General features: G+C 43.9%; 1 protein-coding gene across 2 annotated transcripts in view; it reads right to left on the bottom strand.

Annotated features, from left to right (window-relative positions):
- CBFA2T2 (CBFA2/RUNX1 partner transcriptional co-repressor 2) overlaps positions 1-12521 on the bottom strand; it is a gene marked incomplete at its 3' end in the record, with an annotated part of 166438 nt that extends 153917 nt beyond the window's left edge. For both annotated transcript variants that reach the window (XM_082857568.1, XM_082857569.1), the window contains exon 1: positions 12423-12521. In XM_082857568.1, coding sequence (XP_082713694.1) covers positions 12423-12456 — 34 coding nt within the window. In that variant the 5' untranslated portion in view covers positions 12457-12521. The remainder of the gene's footprint in view (positions 1-12422) is intronic.
- Between the last annotated feature and the right edge of the window lie 13520 nt (positions 12522-26041).

The raw sequence follows: 26041 nt of genomic DNA, 5'->3' as shown, positions 1-26041 counted from the left end.
AACTGGTAGACAGATTTTTAAAAAATCATGGTAAAGAGCTTCCCTGGTGGTGCAGTGGTTAGGAATCCACCTGCCAATGCAGGGGAAATGGGTGCGAGCCCTGGTCCAGGAAGATCCCGTATGCCGTGGAGCAACTAAGCCCATGAGTCACAACTACTGAGCCTGCGCTCTAGAGCCCATGTGCCACAACTACTGAAGCCCGCGTGCCTACAGCCCGTGCTCCGCAACAAGAGAAGCTACTACAATAAGAAGCCCGTGCACCGCAACGAAGACCCAACGCAGCCAAAATAAAATAAATTTAATTAATTAATTTTTTTAAAATATCATGGTACATCCACAAAGTGAAATGCTACTCAGCAATAAAAGGTTACTACAGATACAACATGAACAATTCTCAAAACAATTAGAGTAAGTGAAAGATATCAGATACAAAGGCTATATATTGTGTGGTGTCATTTACATGACATGGAACAGAGAGAGAGAGAGAGAGAGAGAGAGAGACCACTAGAGGGACAAAAACCAGTATACTAGTCACCAGGGGCTGCTAAATGAGGGGAAAGGAGCACGAGGGATCTTTTGGGAAAGAGAAAGAAAAAAGAAACTACTCCATTTACACATCTGGGGAAAAAAAGGAATACTTAATTATCACAATATTTATGCTCAATTTGGTTCAGTATTCGCTTAAGAAATTTTATCTAAACCACCTAACAACTGCTAGGTTAAACCTCTCTGTGGAGGTCTTACAGGGATGCCATGTTTTCAGAGAAACCATTCTTTTTTTTCAGTCAGTATTGGGAGAAGCTCATTGGTAACATCAAAAGACGGGGTACTTCTCTTTTCTAAGGAATCAGTATTATTTTGACAGTGCTCACTCTGGTAGTCACCATTATTTGACTTTCATTCATCATCCCCTACTTCATTCCTCCTGTTCTCCCTGTTCCAAAACCCCCAAAAGGGAAACCTATAGTTCTCACCTACAAATATATGAGAAATAAGCAACACTCAAATTCCTTCTCTGGAGTTTGAAAGGCAAACCACTCAGTAGCAAATCACTCTGCCTTTTTCACAAGAAAAAAAAAAAAAAAGGAAAATTTTCACTATGTGCCAAAACCAGCAAGCCAACAGCTGCAAATTACTACAACCATATAAAATTTAAAAACTATTCACCCAGGGTAAGGAAGACACTCCATGGCTGAGAGTCAATCAAATGCGCTTCCAAAAGGTGAACAGAAATACTGAGATTTATTGGGAATTCCCTGGCAGTCCAGTGGTTAGGACTCAGCGCTTTCACTGCCGTGACCCAGGTTCAATCCCTGTCAAGGAACTAAAGTACCACAAGGCACCGAATGGCCTAAAAAAAAAGTATACATCAAATTTCTGTAGGTTGAATTACATCTTAAATCATTAAGGAGCTACCCCAAAGTAACTTCTATACACAATACATTGACCATATACCCTCAGACTAAAAACAAACAAAAAAACCTGTAATCAAAGAGGTTTACAAACTGAACTTCACAGTAACATGGGTTAGCAATCTTGGAGCTATATATTTATATTTATATTCTAGGCTTGGGCAAATAAGTAAAATATATTGTGGATTATGTAGGTCAGGCTTACAATCCCTAGGTAAGAGAAAGGACTTAAAAATATGGAAAGGATAAAGGCTAAACGAAGTTTGTGGTATTGGAGGTATTAGTCTGAACACACAGTTCTGAAACCAAGTACCCTTATCAAGATTATGATTAATCTATCCAAAACTTTATTCCCTTTCTTGTCCCCTCTGACCTCAATCCTGTGCTAACTGAACACTAATCAACCATAGTCAGATGAGTAAAACTGCTATTGTTGATAAAAGCATTAACGAACTAAAACTGCTGTTATAAACATTATCATTAACATACAAACTCAGGTTGTTCCTCCAGCACAAGTTGAGCTAACAGACCCCCGAGCCATGGATCACTTTGGCTGGAGAATCGTAAACCAGAGACGTTCTGACTCCCAAAACTACAATTAAGAAATGTCACAGGGCTTCCCTGGTGGCGCAGTGGTTAGAGTCCACCTGCCGATGCAGGGGATGCAGGTTCGTGCCCCGGTCCGGGAAGATCCCACATGCCATGGAGAAGCTGGGCCCGTGAGCCATGGCCACTGAGCCTGCGTGTCCGGAGCCTGTGCTCCGCAACGGGAGAGGCCACAACAGTGAGAAGCCCGCGTACCGCAAAAAAATAAAAATAAAAAAGAAATGTCACAGAAATGTCACAAAACGAACATTAGTCCCAGCCTCTTTGTTCTTCCCCTTTAAAAGAAAAAACCCTAACTCAAAGATCAGGTGGGTTTGGATCCGACTCCCTTGCTTGGCGCCCTGTAATAAATCCTTACTTTGCTGCAAACTACCACTGTCAGAGTTTGGCTTTCTGCACCATGGACACAGGAGCCCTTTGCTCAGTTTCAGTTTTTATTACATGTAGATAAAAATAGAAATTTAGATATATGCATGTGTATATATGTATGTGTACATATATACATAGATTTTTTAGCTCTGCCCATTAAAAGGATCTGGAAGCAATAACATCCCATAGCAATGAGCACATACAACAACCACATCTTGATTTCTAAATAATTTTCTCCACTAACAGGAATTAGGAGAGAAATATCTTGGAGAAATGGCTGATTCCAATGCTCAGGTAGGAAGATAAGCCTGGAATATCTCTTTTGCGCCAAAAAGTAAGGAAGTAGTCCAAGAATGTTGGGAACTTGTCAAAAGCTAGCTTGAAGGGGTTCCCACTACCAAATCTGGGACAATGTGAAAAACACAATAAATAATGATGGTAACAGATTATAACCTGCTACATAAAATAAGAATCCACATTGAGTTGGCAAAAAGGTTCATTCAGTTTTTTCCGTAAGATGGGTCTAGTAGCACTTAGCTGTCTTTAACTTCATTCCAAACAATTTGTTAGATTGTATGTGACAGCTGTCATATCAGTATGTATTTTAAAAAAACTTATCAAAGTTGGTGAATTTTTGTGTAGCCATTTTAATATTGAAGGTGGAAGAAAAAAGCAACATTTTTGGCATATTATGCTGTATTATTTCAAGAAAGGTAAAAATGCAACCGAAATGCAAAAAATGATTTGTGCAATGTATGGCGAAGGTGCTGCGACTGATCGAATGCGTCAAAAGTGGTTTGCAAAGTTTGCTGGAGATTTCTCGCTGGAGGATGCTCCACGGTCGGGTAGGCCAGATGAAGTTGATAGCGATCAAATCGAGACATTAATTGAAAACAATCAATGTTATATGACGCGGGAGACAGCTGACATATCCAAATATCCATATCAAGCATTGAAAATCATTTCCACCAGCTTGGTTATGTTCATCACTTTGATGTGTGGGTTCCAGATAAGTTAAATGAAAAAAACCTTGACCTTATTTCTGCATGCGATTCTCTACTGAAACGTAATGAAAACGTTCCGTTTTTAAAACAAAATTGTGACAGGCAATGAAAAGTGGATAGAGTACAATAATGTGGAACGGAAGAGACCGTGGGGCAAGCAAAATGAACCACCACCAACCACACCAAAGGCCAGTCTTCATCCAAAGAAGGTGATGTTGTGTATATAGTGGGATTGGAAGGGAGTTCTCCGTTATGAGCTCCTTCCCAAAAACCAAATGATTAATTCCAACAAGTACTGCTCCCAATTAGAAAAACTGAAAGCGTAACTCAACAACAAGCGTCCAGAATGAGTCAACAGAAAACACATAATCTTCCATTGAGATAATGCAAGACTGCATGTTTCTTTGATGGCCAGGCAAAAACTGTTACAGCTTGGCTGGGAAGTTCTGATTCATCCGCTGTATTCACCAGACATTGCACCATCAGATTTCCATTTCTTTTGATCTTTACAAAATTCTCTTAATGGGGGCTTCCCTGGTGGCGCAGTGGTTGAGAGTCCGCCTGCCGATGCAGGGGACACGGGTTCGTGCCCCGGCCCGGGAAGATCCCACATGCCGCAGAGCGTCTGGGCCCGTGAGCCATGGCCGCTGAGCCTGCGCGTCCGGAGCCTGTGCTCCGCAAGGGGAGAGGCCACAACAGTGAGAGGCCCGCGTGCCACAAAATAAATAAATAAATAAAGTTCTTAGTGAAAATGCAAAATGTATCTTTTATTTTTACTTAAAAACCGAAGGCAATTTTTGGCCAACCCAATACATAAAAATAAGGGTTAGAAAATGCTCTGCAGTAGAATATTAACTAAAAAGCAAAGAATAACTCACAGAAAATCACAGCACAACTATCAGAGTAATAACTGACTCAGGCAAACATCATCAATAAATGCTACCACCAATGGATAAAAGTTTGATGAAGGGACTTCCCTGGCGGCGCAGTGGTTAAGAGGTTAAGAATTCTCCTGCCAATGCAGCGGACACGGGTTCAAGCCTTGGTCCGGGAAGATCCCACATGCCGCGGAGCAACTAAGCTCACGAGCCATAACTCCTGAGCCTGCATGCCACAACTACTGAAGCCTGTGCGCCTAGAGCCCGTTCTCCACAACAAGAGAAGCCACTGCAGTGAGAAGCCCACACACTGCAACAAAGAGTAGACCCCGCTTGCCACAACGAAGAACCAACACAGCCAAAAATAAAATATAAATACATAAATAAAATTTTTTAAAAAGAAAATTATTGGAACAAATGGCAAAATTTGAATAAAGTCCGTATATTAGATAATAATATTGTATCAAATCTGTATTTCCTGATTTTGGTAAGTATATTGCTGTGGTTACGTAAGAGAATGTCCTAGTTTATTGGAAATATACATTACCTTATTTATGGTAAAGAAGTATCACATTTGTAACTTACTCTAAAATACAGTTCCAAAAAATAATATGCATGTATAAAAAGAATATAGAAAATATAGTAAAATGCTGACATTTGGGGAATCAAGGTGAATGGCATACAGGAATTTTAATAACATTCTTGCAACTTTTTCCTAAGTTTGAAATTATGTCAAAATACAAAGTTTGAAAAAAAAAAGAAAAAGGAGTAAAAAAAAAAAGTGGTTTTTGAAATAATATGATCACCACCCTTGAATATGTTTGTGTTTTTCTAACACAGTATGGTGTAATATATTTAAGAAGAGATGACAGTATAGTTTAAACCACTGAGGCAGACCAACCCATCAAGGGAAAAGTAAGGAGGAGCTTATGAAAACTATAGCTCCTGAGTTCCTAGCAGCTCCAGGCAGCTATTGGATGAATGCCAGGGGAGCTAAGACCATCATCACCTCGTCCCCTATCTCTCCTTCACCACTCAGAACTTGCCTCCTAAGCCACCTCTACCTTTAATCTCGGCCATAAAGAGAACTTGCTTCTGCCTGCCTCCTCCCTGTGAAGTTGACTCCACGTCTCAAGAGGGAAACAAAATGAATCACACTTTCTCAATATTAAGGACAAAAAAATCCTGCCATATTTTTGGTGGATAAAAATGTCACTAGTGGACTTCCCTGGTGGCACAGTGGTTAAGAATCCGCCTGCCAATGCAGGGGACACGGGTTCAATCCCTGGTCCGGGAAGATCCCACATGCCGCGGAGCAACTAAGCCCATGCGCCACAACAACTGACCTTGCACTCTGGAGCCTGTGAGCCACAACTACTGAGCCCACGTGCTGCAACTACTGAAGCTCACATGCCTAGAGCCCATGCTCCGCAACAGGAGAAGCCACTGCAGTGAGAAGCCCACACACTGCAACCAAGAGTAGCCCCCGCTCGCCGCAACTAGAGAAAGCCTGCGCACAGCAACAAAGACCCAAGGCAGCCAAAAAAGAAAAAAAATCACTAGTATTTTAGCTTTTATGGGGGGTTGGGGAGGGAGGGAGGTTGGATAGTGGTAAGCAGACAGTAAACTAGCTAAAAACTATATGTGAATTAGAGGAAATGGTGATTTTGATTAGTGTAGCTCTAGGGATATAAGGTAAAAATGAATAAATCTGTGCTATTTCAATGTCTGTTCTCATGTGGCTTTGAAAAATTAAAAGCAGGCAGGACCTCTGCATGAAGATGGCTAAGTTAACAAAGGAATAAGGGAAACATCTGTAGGAGAGGAAAAGGTCAAAGTAGTGTGTCAAGGGAGCTGTGCTATGCCTGGTATTAACATTTCACTTGAGTTGGTCGAGAGGTCAGATTACATATTTGTTGCCATCAGCTAATTTAATTGAAAGGTCTAGCCAACCCCAAAGCTATCAATTCAGACAGAAGGTTACCTAGCTCTGAGTTACTCTGAATTTTACTTTGATTTCTGCATTTAATTACAGCAATACAAAATAGAGGGGTAGAATCATATTTTAAAGAGCCACATTCCAAAGTAAAGGTTCACTGCATAGTCCATATACTATATTTGATGATCCATATTTGACAGCTCCTCACAGGGCCACGTAAAATTAGCATGGACATTTCTTGGGCTTTTGATGTTCATTGCCATCATCTGCTTCACTGCTAAAATCAGGAAACATATGGAATGAATTGGTAAAATATGCTGAGAGTTTCTGCTGCCTTTTTGTTTTTTGTTTTTAATTCATCACTAAGGCCAATTCAGGATACCTCTAAACAAGACCAAGATCTAATACAGCAATCTTTAAATCATATCCATCCACAGAATATTTTAGATGTTAGGGAAAGAAAGTTGTTGAAGAAAAATGATGGGAAATCAAGTATATTCAGGGAGCACTGGTATCCTCGGGAACACATGTCTAAAAACCTCTAGCTTACCTGGTAAAAACAAGGAGCCACGTGATAGAAAGTAAAAAATAGTGGGTTTTGGACTCAGATCTCAATGAATTCAATATCAGGACTGAACTAAGTGGGAATAGTGTTATCTGCTGCTGATTAACTGTGTGACCTAGGGGAATTTATTTAACTTCTCTGAGCCTTATTTCTTCGTTTGTAAAACAGAGATACTAACTCCCTCTCAAGGATGTTCTAAGAATTACATGAGATAACATACATGAAAAGTGCCCAGCAGAAAATCTAGCAAAAACTTTTTTTTAAAGAATTAAACTGGACTTAAAGTCAGATTCAGTTGACATATCTGCTACAGACTCATTTTACAAGTTTAATTTATGATACCCCAGCTCCTATAATTTCAGATAGCCTCAAGGCCTTTGAGGGGCCAGAGAGAGAAACCAGAGACAGAAGCAAAAGCTACTTAACCAGCCATAATAAAACCCAGAGACAGGCTGTACTAGCTCATATTGCACATGGGGCCAGTCCATACAGTGCTAGTAGGCCCTAATCTTACTCAAGCAGAAACTATAACTAGGGCAGAGATTCTCTCTCAGCCTTCAAACTTACAGCGATTTTAAGTAAATCTTTACAATTGAGTGATCATTTTCTATAATGAGGTTCAAAACAATATTCTAAAACTAAGGATTGGGCTTCCCTGGCAGCGCAGTGGTTAAGAATCCGCCTGCCAATGCAGGGGACACAGGTTTGAGCCCTGGTCTGGGAAGATCCCACATGCCGCGGAGCAACTAAGCCCCTGTGCCGCAACTACTGAGCCTGCGCTCTAGAGCCTGTGAGCCACAACTACTGAGCCTGTGTGCCACAACTACTGAAGCCCACACACCTAGAGCCCGTGCTCCACAACGAAGAGTAGCCTCCACTCGCCACAACTAGAGAAAGCCTGCACGCACAGCAACGAAGACCCAACGCAGCCAAAAAAAAAAAAATTTTAAATTAATAAAATAATTAATTAAAAAAAACCTAAGGATTGAAGCTAAAACTGGCAGGTGAGAAATCTTACTTCCCCACCTCTTTCCTCCTGCTTTCCTTACCCTGGAGGAAGTATGAACTTAGTGAATTAATTCATCTTTATCCTAGTGCTACATTCAGTATACTATCATATAAACCACCCTTCCTGGGACTTCCTTGGTGGTCCAGTGGTTAAGAATCTGCCATCCAATGCAGGGGACATGGGTTCAATCCCTGGTTAGGGAACTAATATCCCACATGCAGCGGGGCAACTAAGCCCACGCGCCACAACTACTGAGCCCATGCACTCTAGAGCCTGCGCACAACTAGAGAGAAGCCTGCATGCAGCAACGAAAGATCCTGTGTGCGGCAACTAAGATCTGACGCAGCGAAATAAATAAATAAAAATCCATCCTAAAAACTAATAAATGTCCCTTAAAGGAAAACCCTAATAATTAAAAACAAATAAATAAATAAACCACTCTTCCTGTCTAAAAGCTTTCAGCAGCTACCTTAATGTTAATAACTCTGGCTCTGCAGTCACAAAAGATCTAGATTTTAATCTGGGCTTGGTCATTTATTAGCTCTATGACATCTGAGTCAATTTCCTAATCTATATAATTTGTAAAATAAGGATATATAATCTAACTAAAAGAGCAAAGGATTAAAAGGCAAAAGGTGAGTATAAGCTTGGCATGGTATCTGTCCCAAAATAAACATTCAATATTAGTTATTATTACTATTATTATTAGGCAGGAGTTATCCTCATTTACAGATTAAACAAACAAACAACTGAGTCTCAGAGGTTGAATAACTTCCCAGTAGAACGGGGCCTCAAACTCAAAGTCTGCCTCCAAATTCTGCTTTTTCCATTATGCCAAACAATCTACCTCATGTACATCCCTGCCTTTTTAAACAGGCTACTAACTGCAATTTAACTAGTCTTGATTGTGTGGTCACAGATTATGGGTGTTTTTAATCTTATTCCATTTTTTTTCATATCCAATAGTTTGGGAGGAAAATGACTGAATACATCAATGTGGCATAGCAGGTAATGACCACAGGAAAGGATGAGACCCTCTCATTGGGGGTAGTATCCTTACCTGGGGTAGCCTCTCTCCTCTCCAAGTGCATTTGTTGTTTTAAATCTGCTATGAGTTGGGCTCGGTTAAGTACCCTGAGACTAGTGACAGTACCTCTAAGCCTGAGGAACAAAGTAAAGACACACTTTCCAAACCTAGAAGGAGCAATCATGCACGTAGAGAGAACCACCTTTAGAACAGCAATCTTCAATCAAGGGACACAGCTAGTCAGAGACAACATCCATAGGAAGGGAGCAGGGTAATTCAATTCCATAACCTCAGGTGGGAAGGAAACTAGTTGATGTAGTCTAAGTAAGTCAGCTTCCCAGGGTGGGAAAGGACGGAGAGTAGACCTAGAGGAACAAATAGAAGGCATCTAATTCAACCTCAGAGAAGTCTTTCTGGTGCACTTTCTCATCTCTTCTTTCATTCTAATGGGTAAGTGCCAGATAAAGAGAGAGTTACTGAACATGACAGTTCTCACCCCTTTTGAATAGTGATGCTTATCTACCGTAAAATATTTGTGAGCTTTTCATTAATGAGTATGGTCACTTATCATTCCACTTGTAACTGTTCAGAATTCTTTGTAGGTTCAAGGATTTACATACCTTTCTCCACATTTATGGACTTCGCACTTACCTTGCTAGGCAAAATAAAATCACAAAAATGTAGATACTATTATAACCCTCAAGGAGCTTATATTTAGGGGTTTACATTCTTACATAACTTAAGAAGGCAGAATGAGTGCCACCAGAGACGAAAGAGCTGTTGTGCTTTGAAAATGAAAAGTTCTAGAACAGGCTTCCTTGCCGTCACAACCGTTAGGAACAACTCCAGCCCGAAATCACTTATCTATTAACAAGGTATACAAGCTTCAGTCAGGTTCCCTGCAGGTCCAGATCTGGAGAACTACTCACCAAGCCCTCAAGAGCCTCCCAGTTTCCACTCTATACCCTCAGCCAATAAGGTTCAAGCCTCATCCTTCTGGAAAAATCCCTTCTCCTTCTTAGGCCTGGTTCAAATGTCACCTCCTTACCTGAACCTTACTTGGACCCTTGAAGAACACTTAGTTGTGCCTACTCTACATTCCCAAAAGCCTTTGAAAACTTAAAGCACTTTATCATTACCCATGTACTTGTGCAGGACCCCTACTAAATTGTGAGATTCCAAGTCGTCTTTGTATCCTCAGCCACTAACAGCACCCAAACTAGTGTGTCAAGCCCAGTGTAAGTACTTTACATATATTAAGATATACATTATACCAATATGTACATATTATCAATCTTCACAATAAAACTGCAAATGAGATGATAGGAACTCTCATCATTTCGATTATACAGATGAGGAAAATAAAGTGCACAGAAAGGATAGGCAGTTCTGAAGGTCTCAAAGCTAGTAAGGATTAGACCCCAAGATTTCAACCTAGGCACAACTCCAGAACTGAATTTCAACAGACATCATGGGTTGAGGGGAAGGTCCGACTACAAGATCAACGGTCTCCACCATAGGGGGCATTGTTACCATTCACACACTTGGGTGTGGAAAGACAATACTGTAACTTCTACTTATACTTGTTTTAGCTCATCCTTTTGTAAAATGTCTATTTTTGCACATTATAAAATATACATAATACAGTCTACACTGTAATTTAAAACAAACATTCACATAAATGTGTGTGCATACTCAACCATATTTACTGATATAAAGAATACTAAAAACATCTGAGGCCCTACTCTAGACTATTTCCCCAAGGGACTCTGAGCTCCTGCATTCTCTCTACCTAGTTTCAGTTAAAAACATCAGCCAATCAAGACTATAGGTAAGCTTCCAGAGGCAAGAGTCTGCTCTTACTCATCTATGGAAGCCCTACATCAGCACAGGGCCTGGTGCTTAGCAGATGGTCAATGCTGAATCTAACTGTATCATGAGAACGTCATTTTTAAAAATTCTCTCAACATTTTAATGCAACTTACTATTACTTCCAAATTAAAAGAAAAAGCATACTGAGTACATTGCTTAGGAATATAATAAAGAATTCTCTTAGGAACACTATAAATAAACGAATAAACCTTAGTTACATAACAGAACCAAAAAATTGGACTTTTGGGTTTATTTTAAACTGAAAACTGCATAAAAGAGATTTGGGCATAAAAAATTTAACTTCAGATAAAAGGTCCTTTCAGTATACAGAGATAGTGTACCTTTGTCAGACCTAAGGGTCACCTCTGTCTGCCTCTCTTTAGTTATAAGCTCCAAGAGGAATGGATCAAACCATTAAAAACAGCAACTGCAAACTTGACCATGAAGAAGCATTAGCTGGGTGCACCTACTTTGCATTTCTTCAATCCAACATTTAAGGGCCATCAAACAAAGAAGAGAGGCTGTGTAAAGCCTCCCCTTTATGTGTGGAAGCTCCTGTTCCTCAGTTTCATCCTCTGCAAAATGGGCATACGCAAATACTTAACTCTTAATTACATTACCAGAGTTAAATGAGAGAAAACATGCAAAATGGTTTTATCTGTTTCCTCATTTAAGATCTCTCTCCCCTCCCCCCAACTAAACTCAAAGCTTGAGTTTGGTCTATCTAGTTTGATGCTATATTCCCAGGGCCAAAATGGTACTTTTTACTTAATAGATGATTTAATAAATATTAAATGAATAGAATGCAAAATGCCTGCTGCTCAAAAAATATTGGCTATTATGACTATTGTAACAAGAAACAATTAAAATTTTATTGTTATTATTAAGAGACCCACCCCTCTTCCAAGGATCTCACAGTTCTAGGCGGAACAGTAGATAAATGCTGAAAAGGAGAAATGCGGGTAAGAAAAACAATTGGATCATAAAGCAGGACTAATCTAAGACAAAATTAAAATCTAGAACACACACACAACCAGAGCCCAATTTCGAGTTTTTTCGAGTGAGGTTCACCCTGGTTAAGGTTTATCAGCGACTACAATAATGACAGTTTTCACGCCTGTGTATGTGCCAGAGTCCGTGTCAAGCCTCCTAACGGGCCTCACAAAACCCAGAACCAGGGTGGGGAGGGGTTGGAGATGCTCTTCACACCCTCATTTTGCAGAAGAGGTAACTGAGGCTCGGAGAGACCCAAGGTCACAGCCTGTAAGTAGAAGAGCCGGACTGTGAACCAAGGCAGTCAGACCCCTGAGCCTGCACTCAAAAGGCCCCTCAAAGGGGCCATCCTCGCCTCCTCCACCATCCGCCACACATCCGTCGAAATTGGGCGTGTGGAATATTTCTCCAGGGCCGGACTTAGTGGCCCCGGCACAGGGAGAACAAAACAATTCTTGTCCGCGGGCAAGTTAGATGGACACCGGCCCGGCCGGGGCTCCGAGGCCGCGGTCCCGACAGACTCGCGCACGCCATGAGCTCCGAGCCCTCGAGCGCTGCAGGAAGAGCTCTGGCGGCCGCGGGAGCCCGGGAAGGCCCGGCCCGCCGCGTGACCTTGGATCCGCCGCCCTTCTTGGGGCCTCAGTTTACCACCCTGGCCTCGTGCCGGGTGCCTCTCGGGAGCTCGCGCCTGTGGAGCCGCAGGCCTTTACACGCCCCCCTCAGCCGCCCGCCTTCCCGCCCCGCTTACGCTGGAAGGCGGCCGCTCCGGGGACGCCCACCATCGCCAAGCGCCGCCGCCCCGCACCTCCTCCTCCACCCGCGGCCCGGGTCCCTCGCGGGCGCCGCTGCGAGAACCTGTAGCAGCCAAGCTCGCCGACCCCAACGCTGCCGCTGCTGCCGCCGTCACCACCGCCGCCGTTAGGCCGCGCGCCGCCCCGCCCCCCGTTGGCCCCGCCCCTCCCGCTGGGCACGCCCCCGCCGCGCGCTCTCGCCCTCCAGACAAACGCACGCGGAAGCCCGGCCCCAAGATCGGTTCCCACTAAACCCCGCCCCCTGACCTGCCCCGCCCCTTCCGCGCGAACCTACTACCCTATCCCGGCGCATCCTGCTTCTCAGTCCTGCTCCTCTGCGTCACGCGCACCCATCACGTGCACGGCCCACTCTTCATACACAGGGATTCCAACTGTGGCCAGGGCAGCTGCCTGGGCCCAGAGGTCCTAGGGGGCGGGGCCTAGCGGGCGGGGCACAATGCTCTACCGGAGTCGTCCAGGTTAAGATCTGGTCGCCTTTGCGCGTGTCTTTGGGCAAGTCACTTCCCCTTTCCGGCCTACAGTTTTCCAAATGTCTAAAATGTCATGCTCATAATATTAATAGCTGTTAGCTATTATTATTATTGAGCTAATTTTATACACTCCATCCAGTTAATCCTCACAATGAGGGTGAGAAATATTATTCTCCCTTTTCTACACATGCGGAAAGGGCTTTTCCAACCACATTGCCCACTGGTTACTGTTAGCAAATAGCAGAGGTGGGATTGGAAGCTAGGAACTTCTGACTTCAGACCCAGTACTTTGAGCTACTCTGAACTATCCTGCCTCCCAAAGTCTCAAAAACAGGCATGAAAATTAAAACAAGAACTTAAAATTTCTAAACTCTTCTATATACAAAGATACCATAAAGTTTTTTTAATAAGGTTGACACTAGCTGTAGGGTTTTTTAATATATTAATTAATTAATTAATTTTGGCTGCGTTGGGTTTTCGTTGCTGCACGGGGGCTTTCTCTAGTTGTATTGAGCGGGGTCTACTCTTCATTGTGGTGCACGGGCTTCTAGTTGCGGTGGCTTCTCTTGTTGCGGAGCATGGGCTTTAGGTGCGTGGGCTTCAATAGTTGTGGCATGCGAGCTCAGTAGTTGTAGCTTGTGGGCTCTAGAGCACAGGCTCAGTAGTTGTGGCGCAGGGGCTTAGTTGCTCCGCGGCATGTGGGATCTTCCCGGACCTGGGCACGAACCCGTGTCCCCTGCATCGGCAGGCGGACTCTCAACCACTGCACCACCAGGGAAGCCCCCAAATTTTTTTTTAAACTTTATTTGTCTTTTCTAAGCAAAAGACCGGGATAAAATAGTTGCAACATATTTAACAAAAAATCAGTATTCAAAATAAATGAAGAACTCTGTAAAACCAGTAAGAAAAATAAGATAATTTAATAGAAAAACAGACAAAGAGAATGAATAGACAATACACAGAAAATCTGAATAGCTAATAAACATTTTTAAAAGATGTTCAGGGGCTTCCCTGCTGGCGCAGTGGTTGAGAATTTACCTGCCAATTCAGGGGACACGGGTTCAATCCCTGGTTGGGGAAGATCCCACATGCCGCAGAGCAACTAAGCCCGTGCGCCACAACTACTGAGCCTGCGTGCCGCAACTACTGAAGCCCTCGCGTCTAGAGCCTGTGCTCCACAACAAGAGAAGCCACCGCAATGAGAAGCCCGCGCACCGCAACGAAGAGTAACCCCGGCTCACTGCAACTAGAGAAAGCCTGGGCGAAGCAACGAAGACCCAACGCAGCCAAAAAAAAACCCTTATGTTTAAGTACTTCCTTAATTAGGCCATGGCCTACAGGATCTTAGTTCCCTGACCAGGGATCAAACCTGTGCCCCCTGCAGGGGAAGGATGGAGTCTTATCCACTGGACTGCCAGGGAAGTCCCCTTTACTTTGGGGGTGGTGGTGGGGATTTCTTTAAAGCCTAATATATGAACATCTAAATTAACTAATTTTACTAATTTAAAAAAAAACTTATATTCACACAAAAACCTGTACATGGCTGTTTATAGCAACTTTATTCAAAATTACCAAAAACTGGGGCTTCCCTGGTGGCTCAGTGGTTGAGAGTCCGCCTGCCGATATGCAGGGGACACGGGTTCGTGCCCCGGTCCAGGAGTATCCCACATATCGCAATGCCGCTGGGCCCGTGGGCCATGGCCGCTGAGCCTGCGCTTCCGGAGCCTGTGCTCCGCGGCAGGAGGGTCCCCAGCGGTGAGAGGCCCGCGTACCGCAAAAAAAAAAAAAAAAAAAAAATTACCAAAAACTGGAAATAATCTAAATGTCCCTCATCTAGTGAATGGATAAACAAACTGTGGTACATTCATCATACAAACATTATTCAGCAATAAAAGGGAACACATTTCTGACAGGCATAACAAAGCAAATGATTTTCAAAGAAGCCAGACCCCAAAGGCTACATATTCTATTATCTTCTTTATAGAATATTTTTTTAATGCTAATTACAGGAACAGAAAACAGATCAGTGGTTGCCAGATCTTATGGTGGGGTAAAGGATGAATTTAAAAGAGCAGGGGGAAATTCTAGAGTTGATGAAACTTTTACATCTTCATTGTCATGATAGTTACATGATTGTATGCATTTGTCAAAACTCACAGAACTGCACATTTAAAAAAATGAAAGTTATTTTATGTAATTTTTAAAAGTGAATTTAAGTGAAAAAATTGAAGCATAAGGTACATATATAGCAAAATGCACAAATCTCAAGCATATAGCTTGATGACTTGTTTCAGGCTTAACACCCTGTAACTACCACTCATATCAAGATAAAGCCAATTTTCTACCACCCTAGAAGGCTCTGTAGTGTCCCTTTTCAATTAATACTCCACCCAGAGGTCACCACTATTCTGACTTCTATCACTATAGCTATATAATTGTTTTTTGTTTAACAACTTTATTGAGGTATGATTCATATACCATACATTCACCCCTTTAAAGTGTACAGTTCAAAACTTATGGACACCAAGGAGGGAAAGGCGGGGGGGGGGGGGAATGGGATGAATTGGGTGATTGGGATTGACATATATACACTAATATGTATAAAATAGATAACTAATAAGAACCTGCTGTATAAAATAATAAATTAAATAAAATTCAAATATTCAAAATAAAGTGTACAGTTCAGTAGTTTTAGTATATTCACAGACTTGTGCAACCATCACCAGAACCTGACTTTAGAACATTTTCATAATCCCAAAGAAAACCCCCCATGCTTAATAGCAGTCACTCCCATCCTGCACTCTCCAGCGCTCATGATTACTCTTTTAAAAATCAACTTTCTGGGAATTCCCTGGCAATCCAGTGGTTAGGACTCTGTGCTTCCATTGCAGGGGGCACAGGTTTAATCCCTGGTCGGGAAACTAAGATCCCGCATGCCACACAGCACAGCCAAAAAAAAATCAACTTTCTGAGTCGTACTATATGTACAATGAACCACATCAATTTCTTTTATCACCCCTCTATGATTCCTCCTGTTCCTTTGCAATCCATCTTTCCATCTGCACCTGGGTCCAGGGAACAGTTGGTCTGCTTTCTGTCATCATGCATTAGTTTACATTTTCTAGAATTGCATGTCAATGGACTCATGCAGTATGTACTCTCCTGCCTGGCTTCTTTCACTCAGCATTATGATTTCAAGATTCATCTATGTTGCATCTATTAGTAGTTTGCCTTCCTTTTTATTGCCAGGCATTCCATTGTTTGAGACATACTACATTCTACTGTTTTCGAAAACAAAACTTTCTTACTGAAGACCTGGGCAGGTCTGGCTTCAAGCATATAGATTTCTTAAGTTTGTTGGGTTTTCAGATATAGAGATAGTAAATCAGCCTCCAAAAGTTCACCATCTTTTCTATTTCTTTATCATTCTTGCTTAGTTCATGGTGGAGTGTGTATGTGTGTTGAGGTGGGGAAGAGAGGCCCTCTCGGAAAAGATCAGAGCCACCAAGCATCAGCATCCTTCAGTTACCTAAGGCCTACAGGGTCAAGGACACTAACATTTAAGAGGCAGAGACAGGGCCAGGTGCCTTAGACACTGAATTTGAGCTCAGTTTGCAGCAGCTCCATTTTCCAGCCAAGAGAACTGAGGCTCAAAGAGGTTAAGAGACTTACCATAATGTTTGCCTGAGTCAGAAACTTAGTTTCAAGTGACTGAATTGAATTCTGATGTTCTTATCACAACTTTCTAAAGGATTCATAGACGCAGTAGACCTAAGGCAATTGCTGGGGGCCCTGGCTGTTTCTTGTCCAAACCGAGCAGATTGTTTTTCTTTAACTAGTGACAAGGAGGATGAAGATGGGTGGCAGGGAGAAGTGCTCGATGCCTGCCATCTGCCCTGGCCATGCCCTTCCTCTAATGTAGGATAAACACAAGGCCTGGCCAGATGACAGTCAGTGAGGGGAAGCAATTTAAAGGTATATGATCCTTGTTGGGTAAACAGGAGCCTGAAATGGTCATGGCACTTTAGAAAGCCTATCTGTGCACCAGAGAAATATTTGGCACGGTTGGGACTTTTCTAATAAGCAAGGCTTTTTCTCCATAGGAGGCTGAAGAGCCCAAGAGCTCCCAGAAGGAGAGATGAACAAGTCGAGTTATATTACTTAAAATTCATTACTGTTTATGATTGAGAGGATTGTGAGGAAACTCATGGTGAGGAATTTGTATACTACATAACAAGATCAGGAAGAAAAGGAAAACCACTCAGTTCCTTTTTTTTTTTCTTTAAATTTATTTACTGATAGACTTAGAGTCTGTCATACAGAGTGAAGTAAGTCAGAAAGAGAAAGACAAATACCGTATGCTAACACATATATATGGAATTTAAGAAAAAAAAATGTCATGAAGACCTAGGGGTAAGACAGGAATAAAGACGCAGACCTACTGGAGAATGGACTTGAGGATATGGGGAGGGGGAAGGGTGAGCTGTGACAAAGCGCAAGAGAGGCCATGGACATATATACACTACCAAACGTGAGGTAGATAGCTAGTGGGAAGCAGCCGCATAGCACAGGGAGATCAGCTTGATGCTTTGTGACCGCCTGGAGGGGTGGGATAGGGAGGGTGGGAGGGAGGGAGACACAAGAGGGAAGAGATATGGGAACATATGTATATATATAACTGATTCACTTTGTTATAAAGCAGAAACTAACACACCATTGTAAAGCAATTATACCCCAATAAAGATGTAAAAAAAATTATTTATATTTTTGGCTGCGCACGGGCTTTCTCTAGTTATAGTGAGCGGGGGTTACTCTTCGTTTCGGTGCACGGGCTTCTCATTGCGGTGTCTTCTCTTGTTGTGGAATGCAGGTTCTAGGCACACAGGCTTCAGTAGTTGTGGCACACAGGCCCAGTAGTTGTGGCTCACGGGCTCTAGAGCGCAGGCTCAGTAGTTGTAGCGCACAGGCTTAGTTGCTCCGCGGCATGTGGGATCTTTCCAGACCAGGGCTCGAACCTGTGTCCCCTGCATTGGCAGGCGGATTCTTAACCACTGTGCCACCAGGGAGGTCCTACCACTCAGTTCTTAACACTGAGAAATAAATTGTTCTCACCATTTCACTGCATATCCTTCTCAACTTTTTTCTATTCATGGGTATATTTACATAATTGAGACCATACTGTTAATACATTCTGTATCCAGCCTTTTTTCACTATTATTTTTTCTATCAGTATTTTTTCATGTCACTAAAAATTATTCATAAACATCACTTTAATGGTGTCATTATACTTTTGGTAGAATCTAATGTGAATTGTCATTAGGGCTGCTTCTTTCTTTTTACTTTTTCTATTACAAATTATGCCTTATTGAACACCACTGTGCATTAGTCTTTCCTCTTTTCTGATTCTTTTTTGTTTGTTTGTTTGTTTGCAGTACGCGAGCCTCTCACTGTTGTGGCTTCTCCCGTTGCGGAGCACAGGCTCTGGACGCGCAGGCTCAGCGGCCATGGCTCACAGGCCCAGCCACTCCACGGCATGTGTGATCTTCCCGGACCGGGGCACGAACCCGTGTCCCCTGCATCGGCAGGCGGACTCTCAACCACTGCGCCACCAGGGAAGCCCCTCTGATTCTTAAAGAAGGTTTTTCAGAGTGGAATTATTGGATCAAATAATAGCAACATTTTTAGTTTTACCAAATCATTTTTTCCACCAGTAGTGGTTGAGCATGCTCATCTCCTAACGATGGGTATTACAATTATTTTACATTTCCAAATTTGTAGATGAAAATACGGTAGATTGCTAATGGCCAATATCCCTCCCTGATGGGTAAGTAAATTTACGAGACTCAGAAGTGCCCAACAGGAGAAGTGAATGCCACCCCAAAGCAGCGCACTTCATGCCCTGCAGGCAATGAGACGGAGGCTTGCTGCTCTGAACTCCCACAACCAACCGTCGTCCCATTGACTTCACTAGTGAATACCCCTGAGTCCACGCCTTCCTCCTCATACTCACTTCCCTGTCCAAGGTGAGGTTCTCATCACCTCTTTATTTATTTTGGTCTCTTCTTAGACATTTTATTATGAAATATGTCATAAGTGCAAAAATGCACAGTGCATATTGCTACGTTCTCCTAATTAGCTTCCCTGCCTCTAAGTTCTCCCTTCACTAGCTGTCCTTTGAGTCAGAAGATCTGACCACAAGTTACCTCTTATTTAGTTTCCCTGCCCACTCTCTAACATCCTTCATATCCTCACTGGTTCCTCACTGCCTTACAGAAACTATTCAAACTCATCACGGTATTCAACACTGTGCACATTCTAAACTTGCCTGCCATGCCTTCCCCTCTAGCCACACAGAAATACTTTATAAGATCTGCCTTGAGTGCTTCCTATGTACCAGGTACTAGTGCAAAGCTCAAAGCATAACTACCAGGGACTTCCCTGGTGGTGCAGTGAATAAGACTCCATGCTCCCAATGCAGGGGGCCCTGGTTCCATCCCAGTTCGGGGAACTAGATCCCACATGCATGCCGCAACTAAGAGTTCTCATGCCCCAACTAAGGAGCCCACATGCTGCAACTAAGGAGCCTGCCTGCCGCAACTAAGACCCAGTACAACCAAATAAATAAATAAATATTATTTTAAAAAGCATAGCTAACAGTCCTGCTAGGTTGAATGCTATCACATTATCCCTTTTAACAGATGAGAACACTGAGGTTCAACAGGGTTGAGTGATTTGTTCCTGTACACAGCCTGGGAGTCACTGATTCCAGAACCCCTGCTTTTATCTCAGGTCGCCACACTTGGTCTTCTCCAGACAACACTCTGTCCTCCAGGCTTTTGGCCAAATTGATCCCTGGGACTTCTTTAGGCCTAGAGATGAATAAGCCTCAAAGTCCTGTCTAACTGTTGTCATGTTTCTCTACTTCCATTTCTCCAGATACCCTGGTCCCTCCAGACAATACAGGTCTGTGTACTGAATACAGACCCCATAAGATCCCCTGGAGCACAGTTTTAAAACCTCCATACAGGCTGTGAGTTCTTTAGGGACAGGGATCTTTTCTTGTTTATGGCTGGTCTTTGGTCCCAGGAGAGTGTGTGATAAGAAAATGCCTCTCAGGAGAGTTCAGCCAGGCCCAGACAGAACTATCCTCCTTTTCGGCATGTGCTGGTCTACTTGCTCACTTAGTAGTGTGACAAACATTTGGTAGCATAGATGGTGGACTAGGATACAGATTGTGCCACTGCCTACCTAAAACCCTCATGAATTCTAGTGGTGGAAGTCTGAGTGGTACAACCACTCAGGAAAATAGTACCTGCTAAAGCTAAGCATATGCCTGTTCAATGACCCAGCATTTCCACACCTAGGTAGATGCTGGAGAGGAATGCTTACGTGCATGCATGAAAAGCCATGTACACAGCTGTTTATAGGAGCATTATTACAAAAGCCCAAACCAGTAAGTTCTCAAGTGTCTGTCAACAGAAGGATAAGTTGTGATATGTTCACACAATGGAATACTACATAGCAAGGACAATGAATAAAATATTGCTATAAAGGCAACACAGATGAATCTCACTTAATGGTAAGTGAAAGGGACTTCCCTGGTGGCGCAGTGGTTAAGAATCCACCTGACAATGCAGGAGACACGGGTTCGAGCCCTGGTCCGCGAAGATCCTACATGCCACAGAGCGACTAAGCCTGAGTGCCACAACTACTGAGCCTGTGCTCTAGAGCCCGCAAGCCACAACTACTGAGCCCGTGTGCCACAACTACTGAAACCCACACGCCTAGAGCCCGTGCTCTGCAATGAAGAGCCCGCGCACCGCAATGAAGAGTAGTCCCCACTCTCAGCAACTAGAGGAAGCCCGAGCACAACGAAGACCCAGCTCAGCCAAAAAAAAAAAAAAAAAAATGTGGAGTGAAAGAAGCCAGACACAAAAGAGTATATACTGTGTGATTCCATTTATACATAAAAGCCCAAGAATAAGTAAAACTTATCTATGCTGTTAGAAGTCAGGAGAGTGGTGACCTGTGGGGTGGGGGAAGGGCAGTGACTGGGCTGGCACTCCAGGTGGGCTTCTGGGGGTGGTGATATTCTGATTCTCGATCTGGGTGCTCACAGTCACGTGGGTGTGCTCAGCTTGAGAAAATTCACCTTTATGATTTATTTGTGCTCTATATGTTCTTCCTCAATTAAAAATTAAAAACAAACACTTCTCTGGTGGTCCAGTGGTTAAGACTGCGCTTCCACTGCAGGGGGCATGAGTTCAATCCTTGGTCTAGTCAGGGAACTAAGATCCCACATGCCACATGCAGTGTGGCCAAAAAAAAAAAAAAAAATTAAAACAAACATCTCCAAGACTCATCGATGTGCTTAAAATAGAATTCAAACTTCCAACCAGATGTGTAAAGTCCTATATCATGTGGCCCCCTCCCTCTCACTGCTTCTCTACTCTTTCAGCTGGTTGGGGGTGGGGTGAGTGACCTGAGTTGGGAGGGCTGGCCTGCTGCTTGGAGACCCTGGGAAGGGATGTCCAGCCTGAGGCAAGGAAACGCAAATAAAATGTTTCAAGTATGCCCTAGAGGGCTCTTATTTGCTTTTTTTCCTCCTTTAAACAATTGGCCACTAGCCATACTAAAAGTGAAGAGAAATCTAGAGATTTAGAGCCTCCTCTGAGAACGTGTAAAAGATTTGTCTATTGAAAGCTGCCCACTCACAGAGCAGAGGATCTCAGACATCCTGCCAAGGCGATGGAATCCCCTGGGGCACTCAGAATTTAGTATCCTGTCGGGGGAGGTAGGGAGAGATAAATTGGGAGTTTGGGATTAACAGATACACACTACCACATATAAAATAGATAAACAAAAAGGATTTACTGTATAGCACTGGGAACTATATTCAATATCTTGTAATAAAATGCAATGGAAAAGAATTGGAAAAAAGGATATAGATATATACATATATATGTATAACCAAATCACTTTGCTGTACACCTGAAACTAACACAATATTGTAAATCAACTATTCTTATTTTTTTGGCCGCTCTGCATGGCTTGCAGGATCTCAGTTCCCCGACCAGGGATTGAACCTGGGCCATGGCAGTGAAAGCCTGGAATCCTAAACACTAGACCACCAGGCAAACCCCCTCAACTTTTTTTTTGGTTGTGTTGGATCTTCGCTGCTGCACACGGGCTTTCTCTCATTGCGGCGAGCAGGGGCTACTCTTTGTTGTGGTGTGCGGGCTTCTCATTGTGGTGGCCTCTCTTGTTGCGGAGCATGGGCTCTAGGCGCGCGGGCTTCAGTAATTGTGGCTCGCGGGCTTTAGAGCGCAGGCTCAGTAGTTGTGACGCTTGGGCTTAGCTGCTCCGAGGCATGTGGGATTTTTCCAGACCAGGGCTCTAACCTGTGTCCCCTGCATTGGCAGGCGGATTCTTAACCATTGCACCACAAGGGAAGTCCCTCCCTCGACTATTGTTCAGGAAAAAAAACAAACAAACTTGATCTCTTACAGCTCCCTGTCAATTCTGATTGTAGGTTGGGGAGTGGTGCAAGAGACACACTTTTAGACTGTTACTGATTTGGGGCAAGTCATGCCCTCTGAGCCTCATTTTCCCATCTGCAAAGTCAGAGCTAACAGTATCCACCTTAAGGGCTATGGCTCTTAGATGAGGTAACCATATTATAGGTGCTTAGCATGGTTCCTAGCACAGAGCCTTTGCTCCCTTCTTTCCTTCACTGAACACCTACTATGTGCCAAGCACTGTCCTGAGCACTGGGGATACAGCAGTGAAGAAGACAGACAAAATTCCTGCCCCATGAAGTTGCCATTCTTATGAGGGGATGCTGACAATGGCTGGGCAGTGAGCAAGTAAATAAATAATTACCATGATAGGTACTCTAAGAAGAAGAAAAGAAGTCAAAGGCGGGGTGGGGGGGAGGTGTGTGGTAGTGTGAGTGCTGTTATATAGAAGGTAACAAAGAAAGTGTTCTTCAAATAGGGTATTTATATCCATTTATATTCCTGAGACCTGAGAAGGTAAGAGAGCTGCCAGAAGCTCCTGGTGGAGGGTAGCAGGAGCAAAGGCCCTGAGGGAGGAGTGTGCATGGCACAGAAGAGACATTAGTATACGGCTGGGCAAGCGGACTAGGGCCAGACAAATGGGCCCCCAGTAGGCCACAGTAAGGAATTAGACTTTGTTTTGAGTGAATTTCAGAGCCACTAGACAGTTTTGTACAGACAAATGATTTGATCTTCATGCCTCTGGGGTGATGGGTATAATGGGGAAAGCAAAGGTAGAAGCCGCCACAGGGAGACAGCGGTGGCTCAGGCCAGGGTGCTGCCAAGCGGTGGGGATGGTGAGAAGGGGTTGGATTCCAGGTATATTTTGAAGGTAGAGCCAACAGGATTTGCTGACAGCTCCTTTGTAGGGCACAGGAAAGAAAAGGGTCAAGGTTGATTTGAAGCTTTGGGGGTTGGACAGCTGGAAGGATGGGGCAGCCATCCCCTAAGATGGAGACAGCTGTGGGATGAACAGACACATCCTGGAGACAAAAGTGAGTTCTGGTTTAGGGATGTTAATTTGGGGATGCCAATAGACAGTTACATGGAGATATACATTTCTTGCTATGGTTGTTAGTTAAACTCCAGGGGTGACATGGGACCACAGCGGATATACCTAGTTTGAAATAGTCTGAAAGTGACCTATTTATGCCATTCAGTCTCTGATACAGCTGAGCCTTGGCATTGAGAAGTTGCTAATCTTCCCCTCCCCCTGCACTCCGGGCCTCCCATCTGTCGCACCTTCCCCAGGTGTCAGCTGTGCTGGAAACTGCACATCCGAGGCTCAGATGTGTTGTGTGACCTTAAACTGCCTCTGGGAGATGGTGAGGACAGAAACTCCCTGAGCTCCTGCTGGTAGCTGGGACAGAGCTGGGTGCAGCTGTTTGCTTTACCACACAGAAAATTTGTGCCCACCCTCTCGGTGCTCCAGGGCACAGCACCACACCTGTTCTCCACCCTCTAGCCCAGGTGCAGAGAACAAAAGAACACCCATTCACCAAGGTCATTACCTTGATGGGGAGGGGAGAAGGGCTGCAGAAGGGAGAGCCCTACCCGGGAAAGGGAGAAAAGCTCAGGCGAATTAGAGGGTTTGAATCAGCACAGTCTAATACAACTTCCTTCACTAACGGGGATGTTTGATATCTGTGCTGCTCAGGACAACAGCCACCAGAACATGTGGCTAGTGAGACTGAGGAACTAAAGTTCCAATTTAATTTAATTATAATTAATTTTAAATAGCCACGCACGACTAGTGGCTACCTTATGGGACAGCACAGGTTTAACAGTTGGCTCTGGAGGACATGAGGATGCTACTCTGTTTAAGTAATAAGAAGCTGTCATCTGTTGAGCACATACTGTGTGCCAGGTACACAGCATGCGTGCCCTTATTCACTCCCCAAAACCACTCAGTAGGAAAGATGTTATTGTACCCATTTTACAGATGTGGAAACTAAGGATCTGAGTGGCCAAAGTCCCAGAATGAGGAAGTGCTGAAGGCTAAAAGGGAACACCCAAAGTCACCTTTCAAAACCCCTCGCAAACGAAATAAACCCGAGAACCCTGCTGGCCTTGCAGCCGTCTAGCCTCTGCAAATGAATGGGGTGTGCAAATTGCTAAAGGAATGCAAATCAGCCTACGATTTGGGGCACAAAAGCTCAGACTCTCTGGTCACATCCTGATTCTTTCTAGGCTGCGGGTGGGGGTGTGGGGAGGATGAGTGACAAGGAGGGACCTGGGAGGAGGGAGTGTTGGGTGGGGGTGGGGTGGGCCAGCTGGTGTCGGGACACAGGACATCAGCTGGCTGGCGGGCCGGCATGCTCAGACAATGGGCAGGGGGCCTGGTCAGAACCCTCCTCCCCGCTCCCCACCAGCTGCCAGTGGGCATATTTTCTGTCTCAGAAGAGGCCTGTGGGGAGCAGGAGAGCCTGGGAGGCCGGTGGAGGATGCTGGGGAGGTCTATCTCCAGTGACCTAGGGTGGGTGGAGGCGGGGTGGAGGACAGGGAAGGTTAGGAGCTTCTATGGGGGTCTCCTGGGTGCCAGACTTTATGCTGTGGGATTAGCATACGTCCTTCCATTTGCTCCTCCCGAAGTCCCCTTGGTAGTAATAATAATGATTATTATTAACAATAGCAACCCACTGGCTCACGCTGAGCCCTCCTGGCTGGAGTTGAAGGCATTATCTCAGTTAATCCTCAAGTCTGCCTTGGGAACCAAGGACTTTCATTATTGCCCTTTTCCAAAGGAGGAGCGGGAGGCTCAGAGTGGTTAAGTGACTTGCCCAACCTCACAGATTTAACCAAAAGACGTCCCTTCTTCACTTCCATCTCTCACCCTTACTTTCTACTTAAAACTTTATTTTGGAGTTCTGCACATTATAGCCCTTGACCGCTTGCTGTTTTGTACTGTTTATGAAGTGTTTACATCTTTTAACTGTTGAAAAAGCCAAAGTAAGACTGTTGCTGTGACACCTGAGACATATTAAGTTTATAAATTCTAGCATCCCTAAGGTTTTTGGAAACACATCCGTGCTTATTGTTAACATATTGTTTACGGCTGTTACAACAGCAGGCAAGCTATGTTTTACTATCTATCCACTTATACAAGAAATTTGCCCACCCCTATCCTACTCTTAACCCTGGAGATGACTCCAGAGGGAGGCTGGGTACCCGAACTCCAGTCTCTTGAGGGTCTTTATCCCTCTGGCACCCCCTTGACCCACACTTCTGCCAGCAGGAGTGTGATATGGTGTTCATACATTCATTTCACAAGTAAGTCTGGAGCACCTACTGTGTGCCAGGCACTTGTCCTGGCATGAGGTACAAAGCAGATGTGGTCCTTATCTGCAGACGTCAATCACCCAGCTCGTCTCTAAATACAAACAGTACAGAGTGCTGTGGACAGGGTGCATGAAAGTTGAAGAGCATTTGACAGGTGAGCCAAGTAAATCTGGCCTTCAGGGGGAGCTTCCTGGAGGAGGTGACAGTAACACCTGAGGCTGAAAATTAGTATTGATAGATTCCAGATGT

The sequence above is a fragment of the Leucopleurus acutus genome (genome assembly GCF_964270905.1).
Source record: "Leucopleurus acutus genome assembly, chromosome: 16".
Taxonomy (NCBI): domain Eukaryota; kingdom Metazoa; phylum Chordata; class Mammalia; order Artiodactyla; family Delphinidae; genus Leucopleurus; species Leucopleurus acutus.
This window is presented reverse-complemented; position numbering and strand designations above follow the sequence as displayed.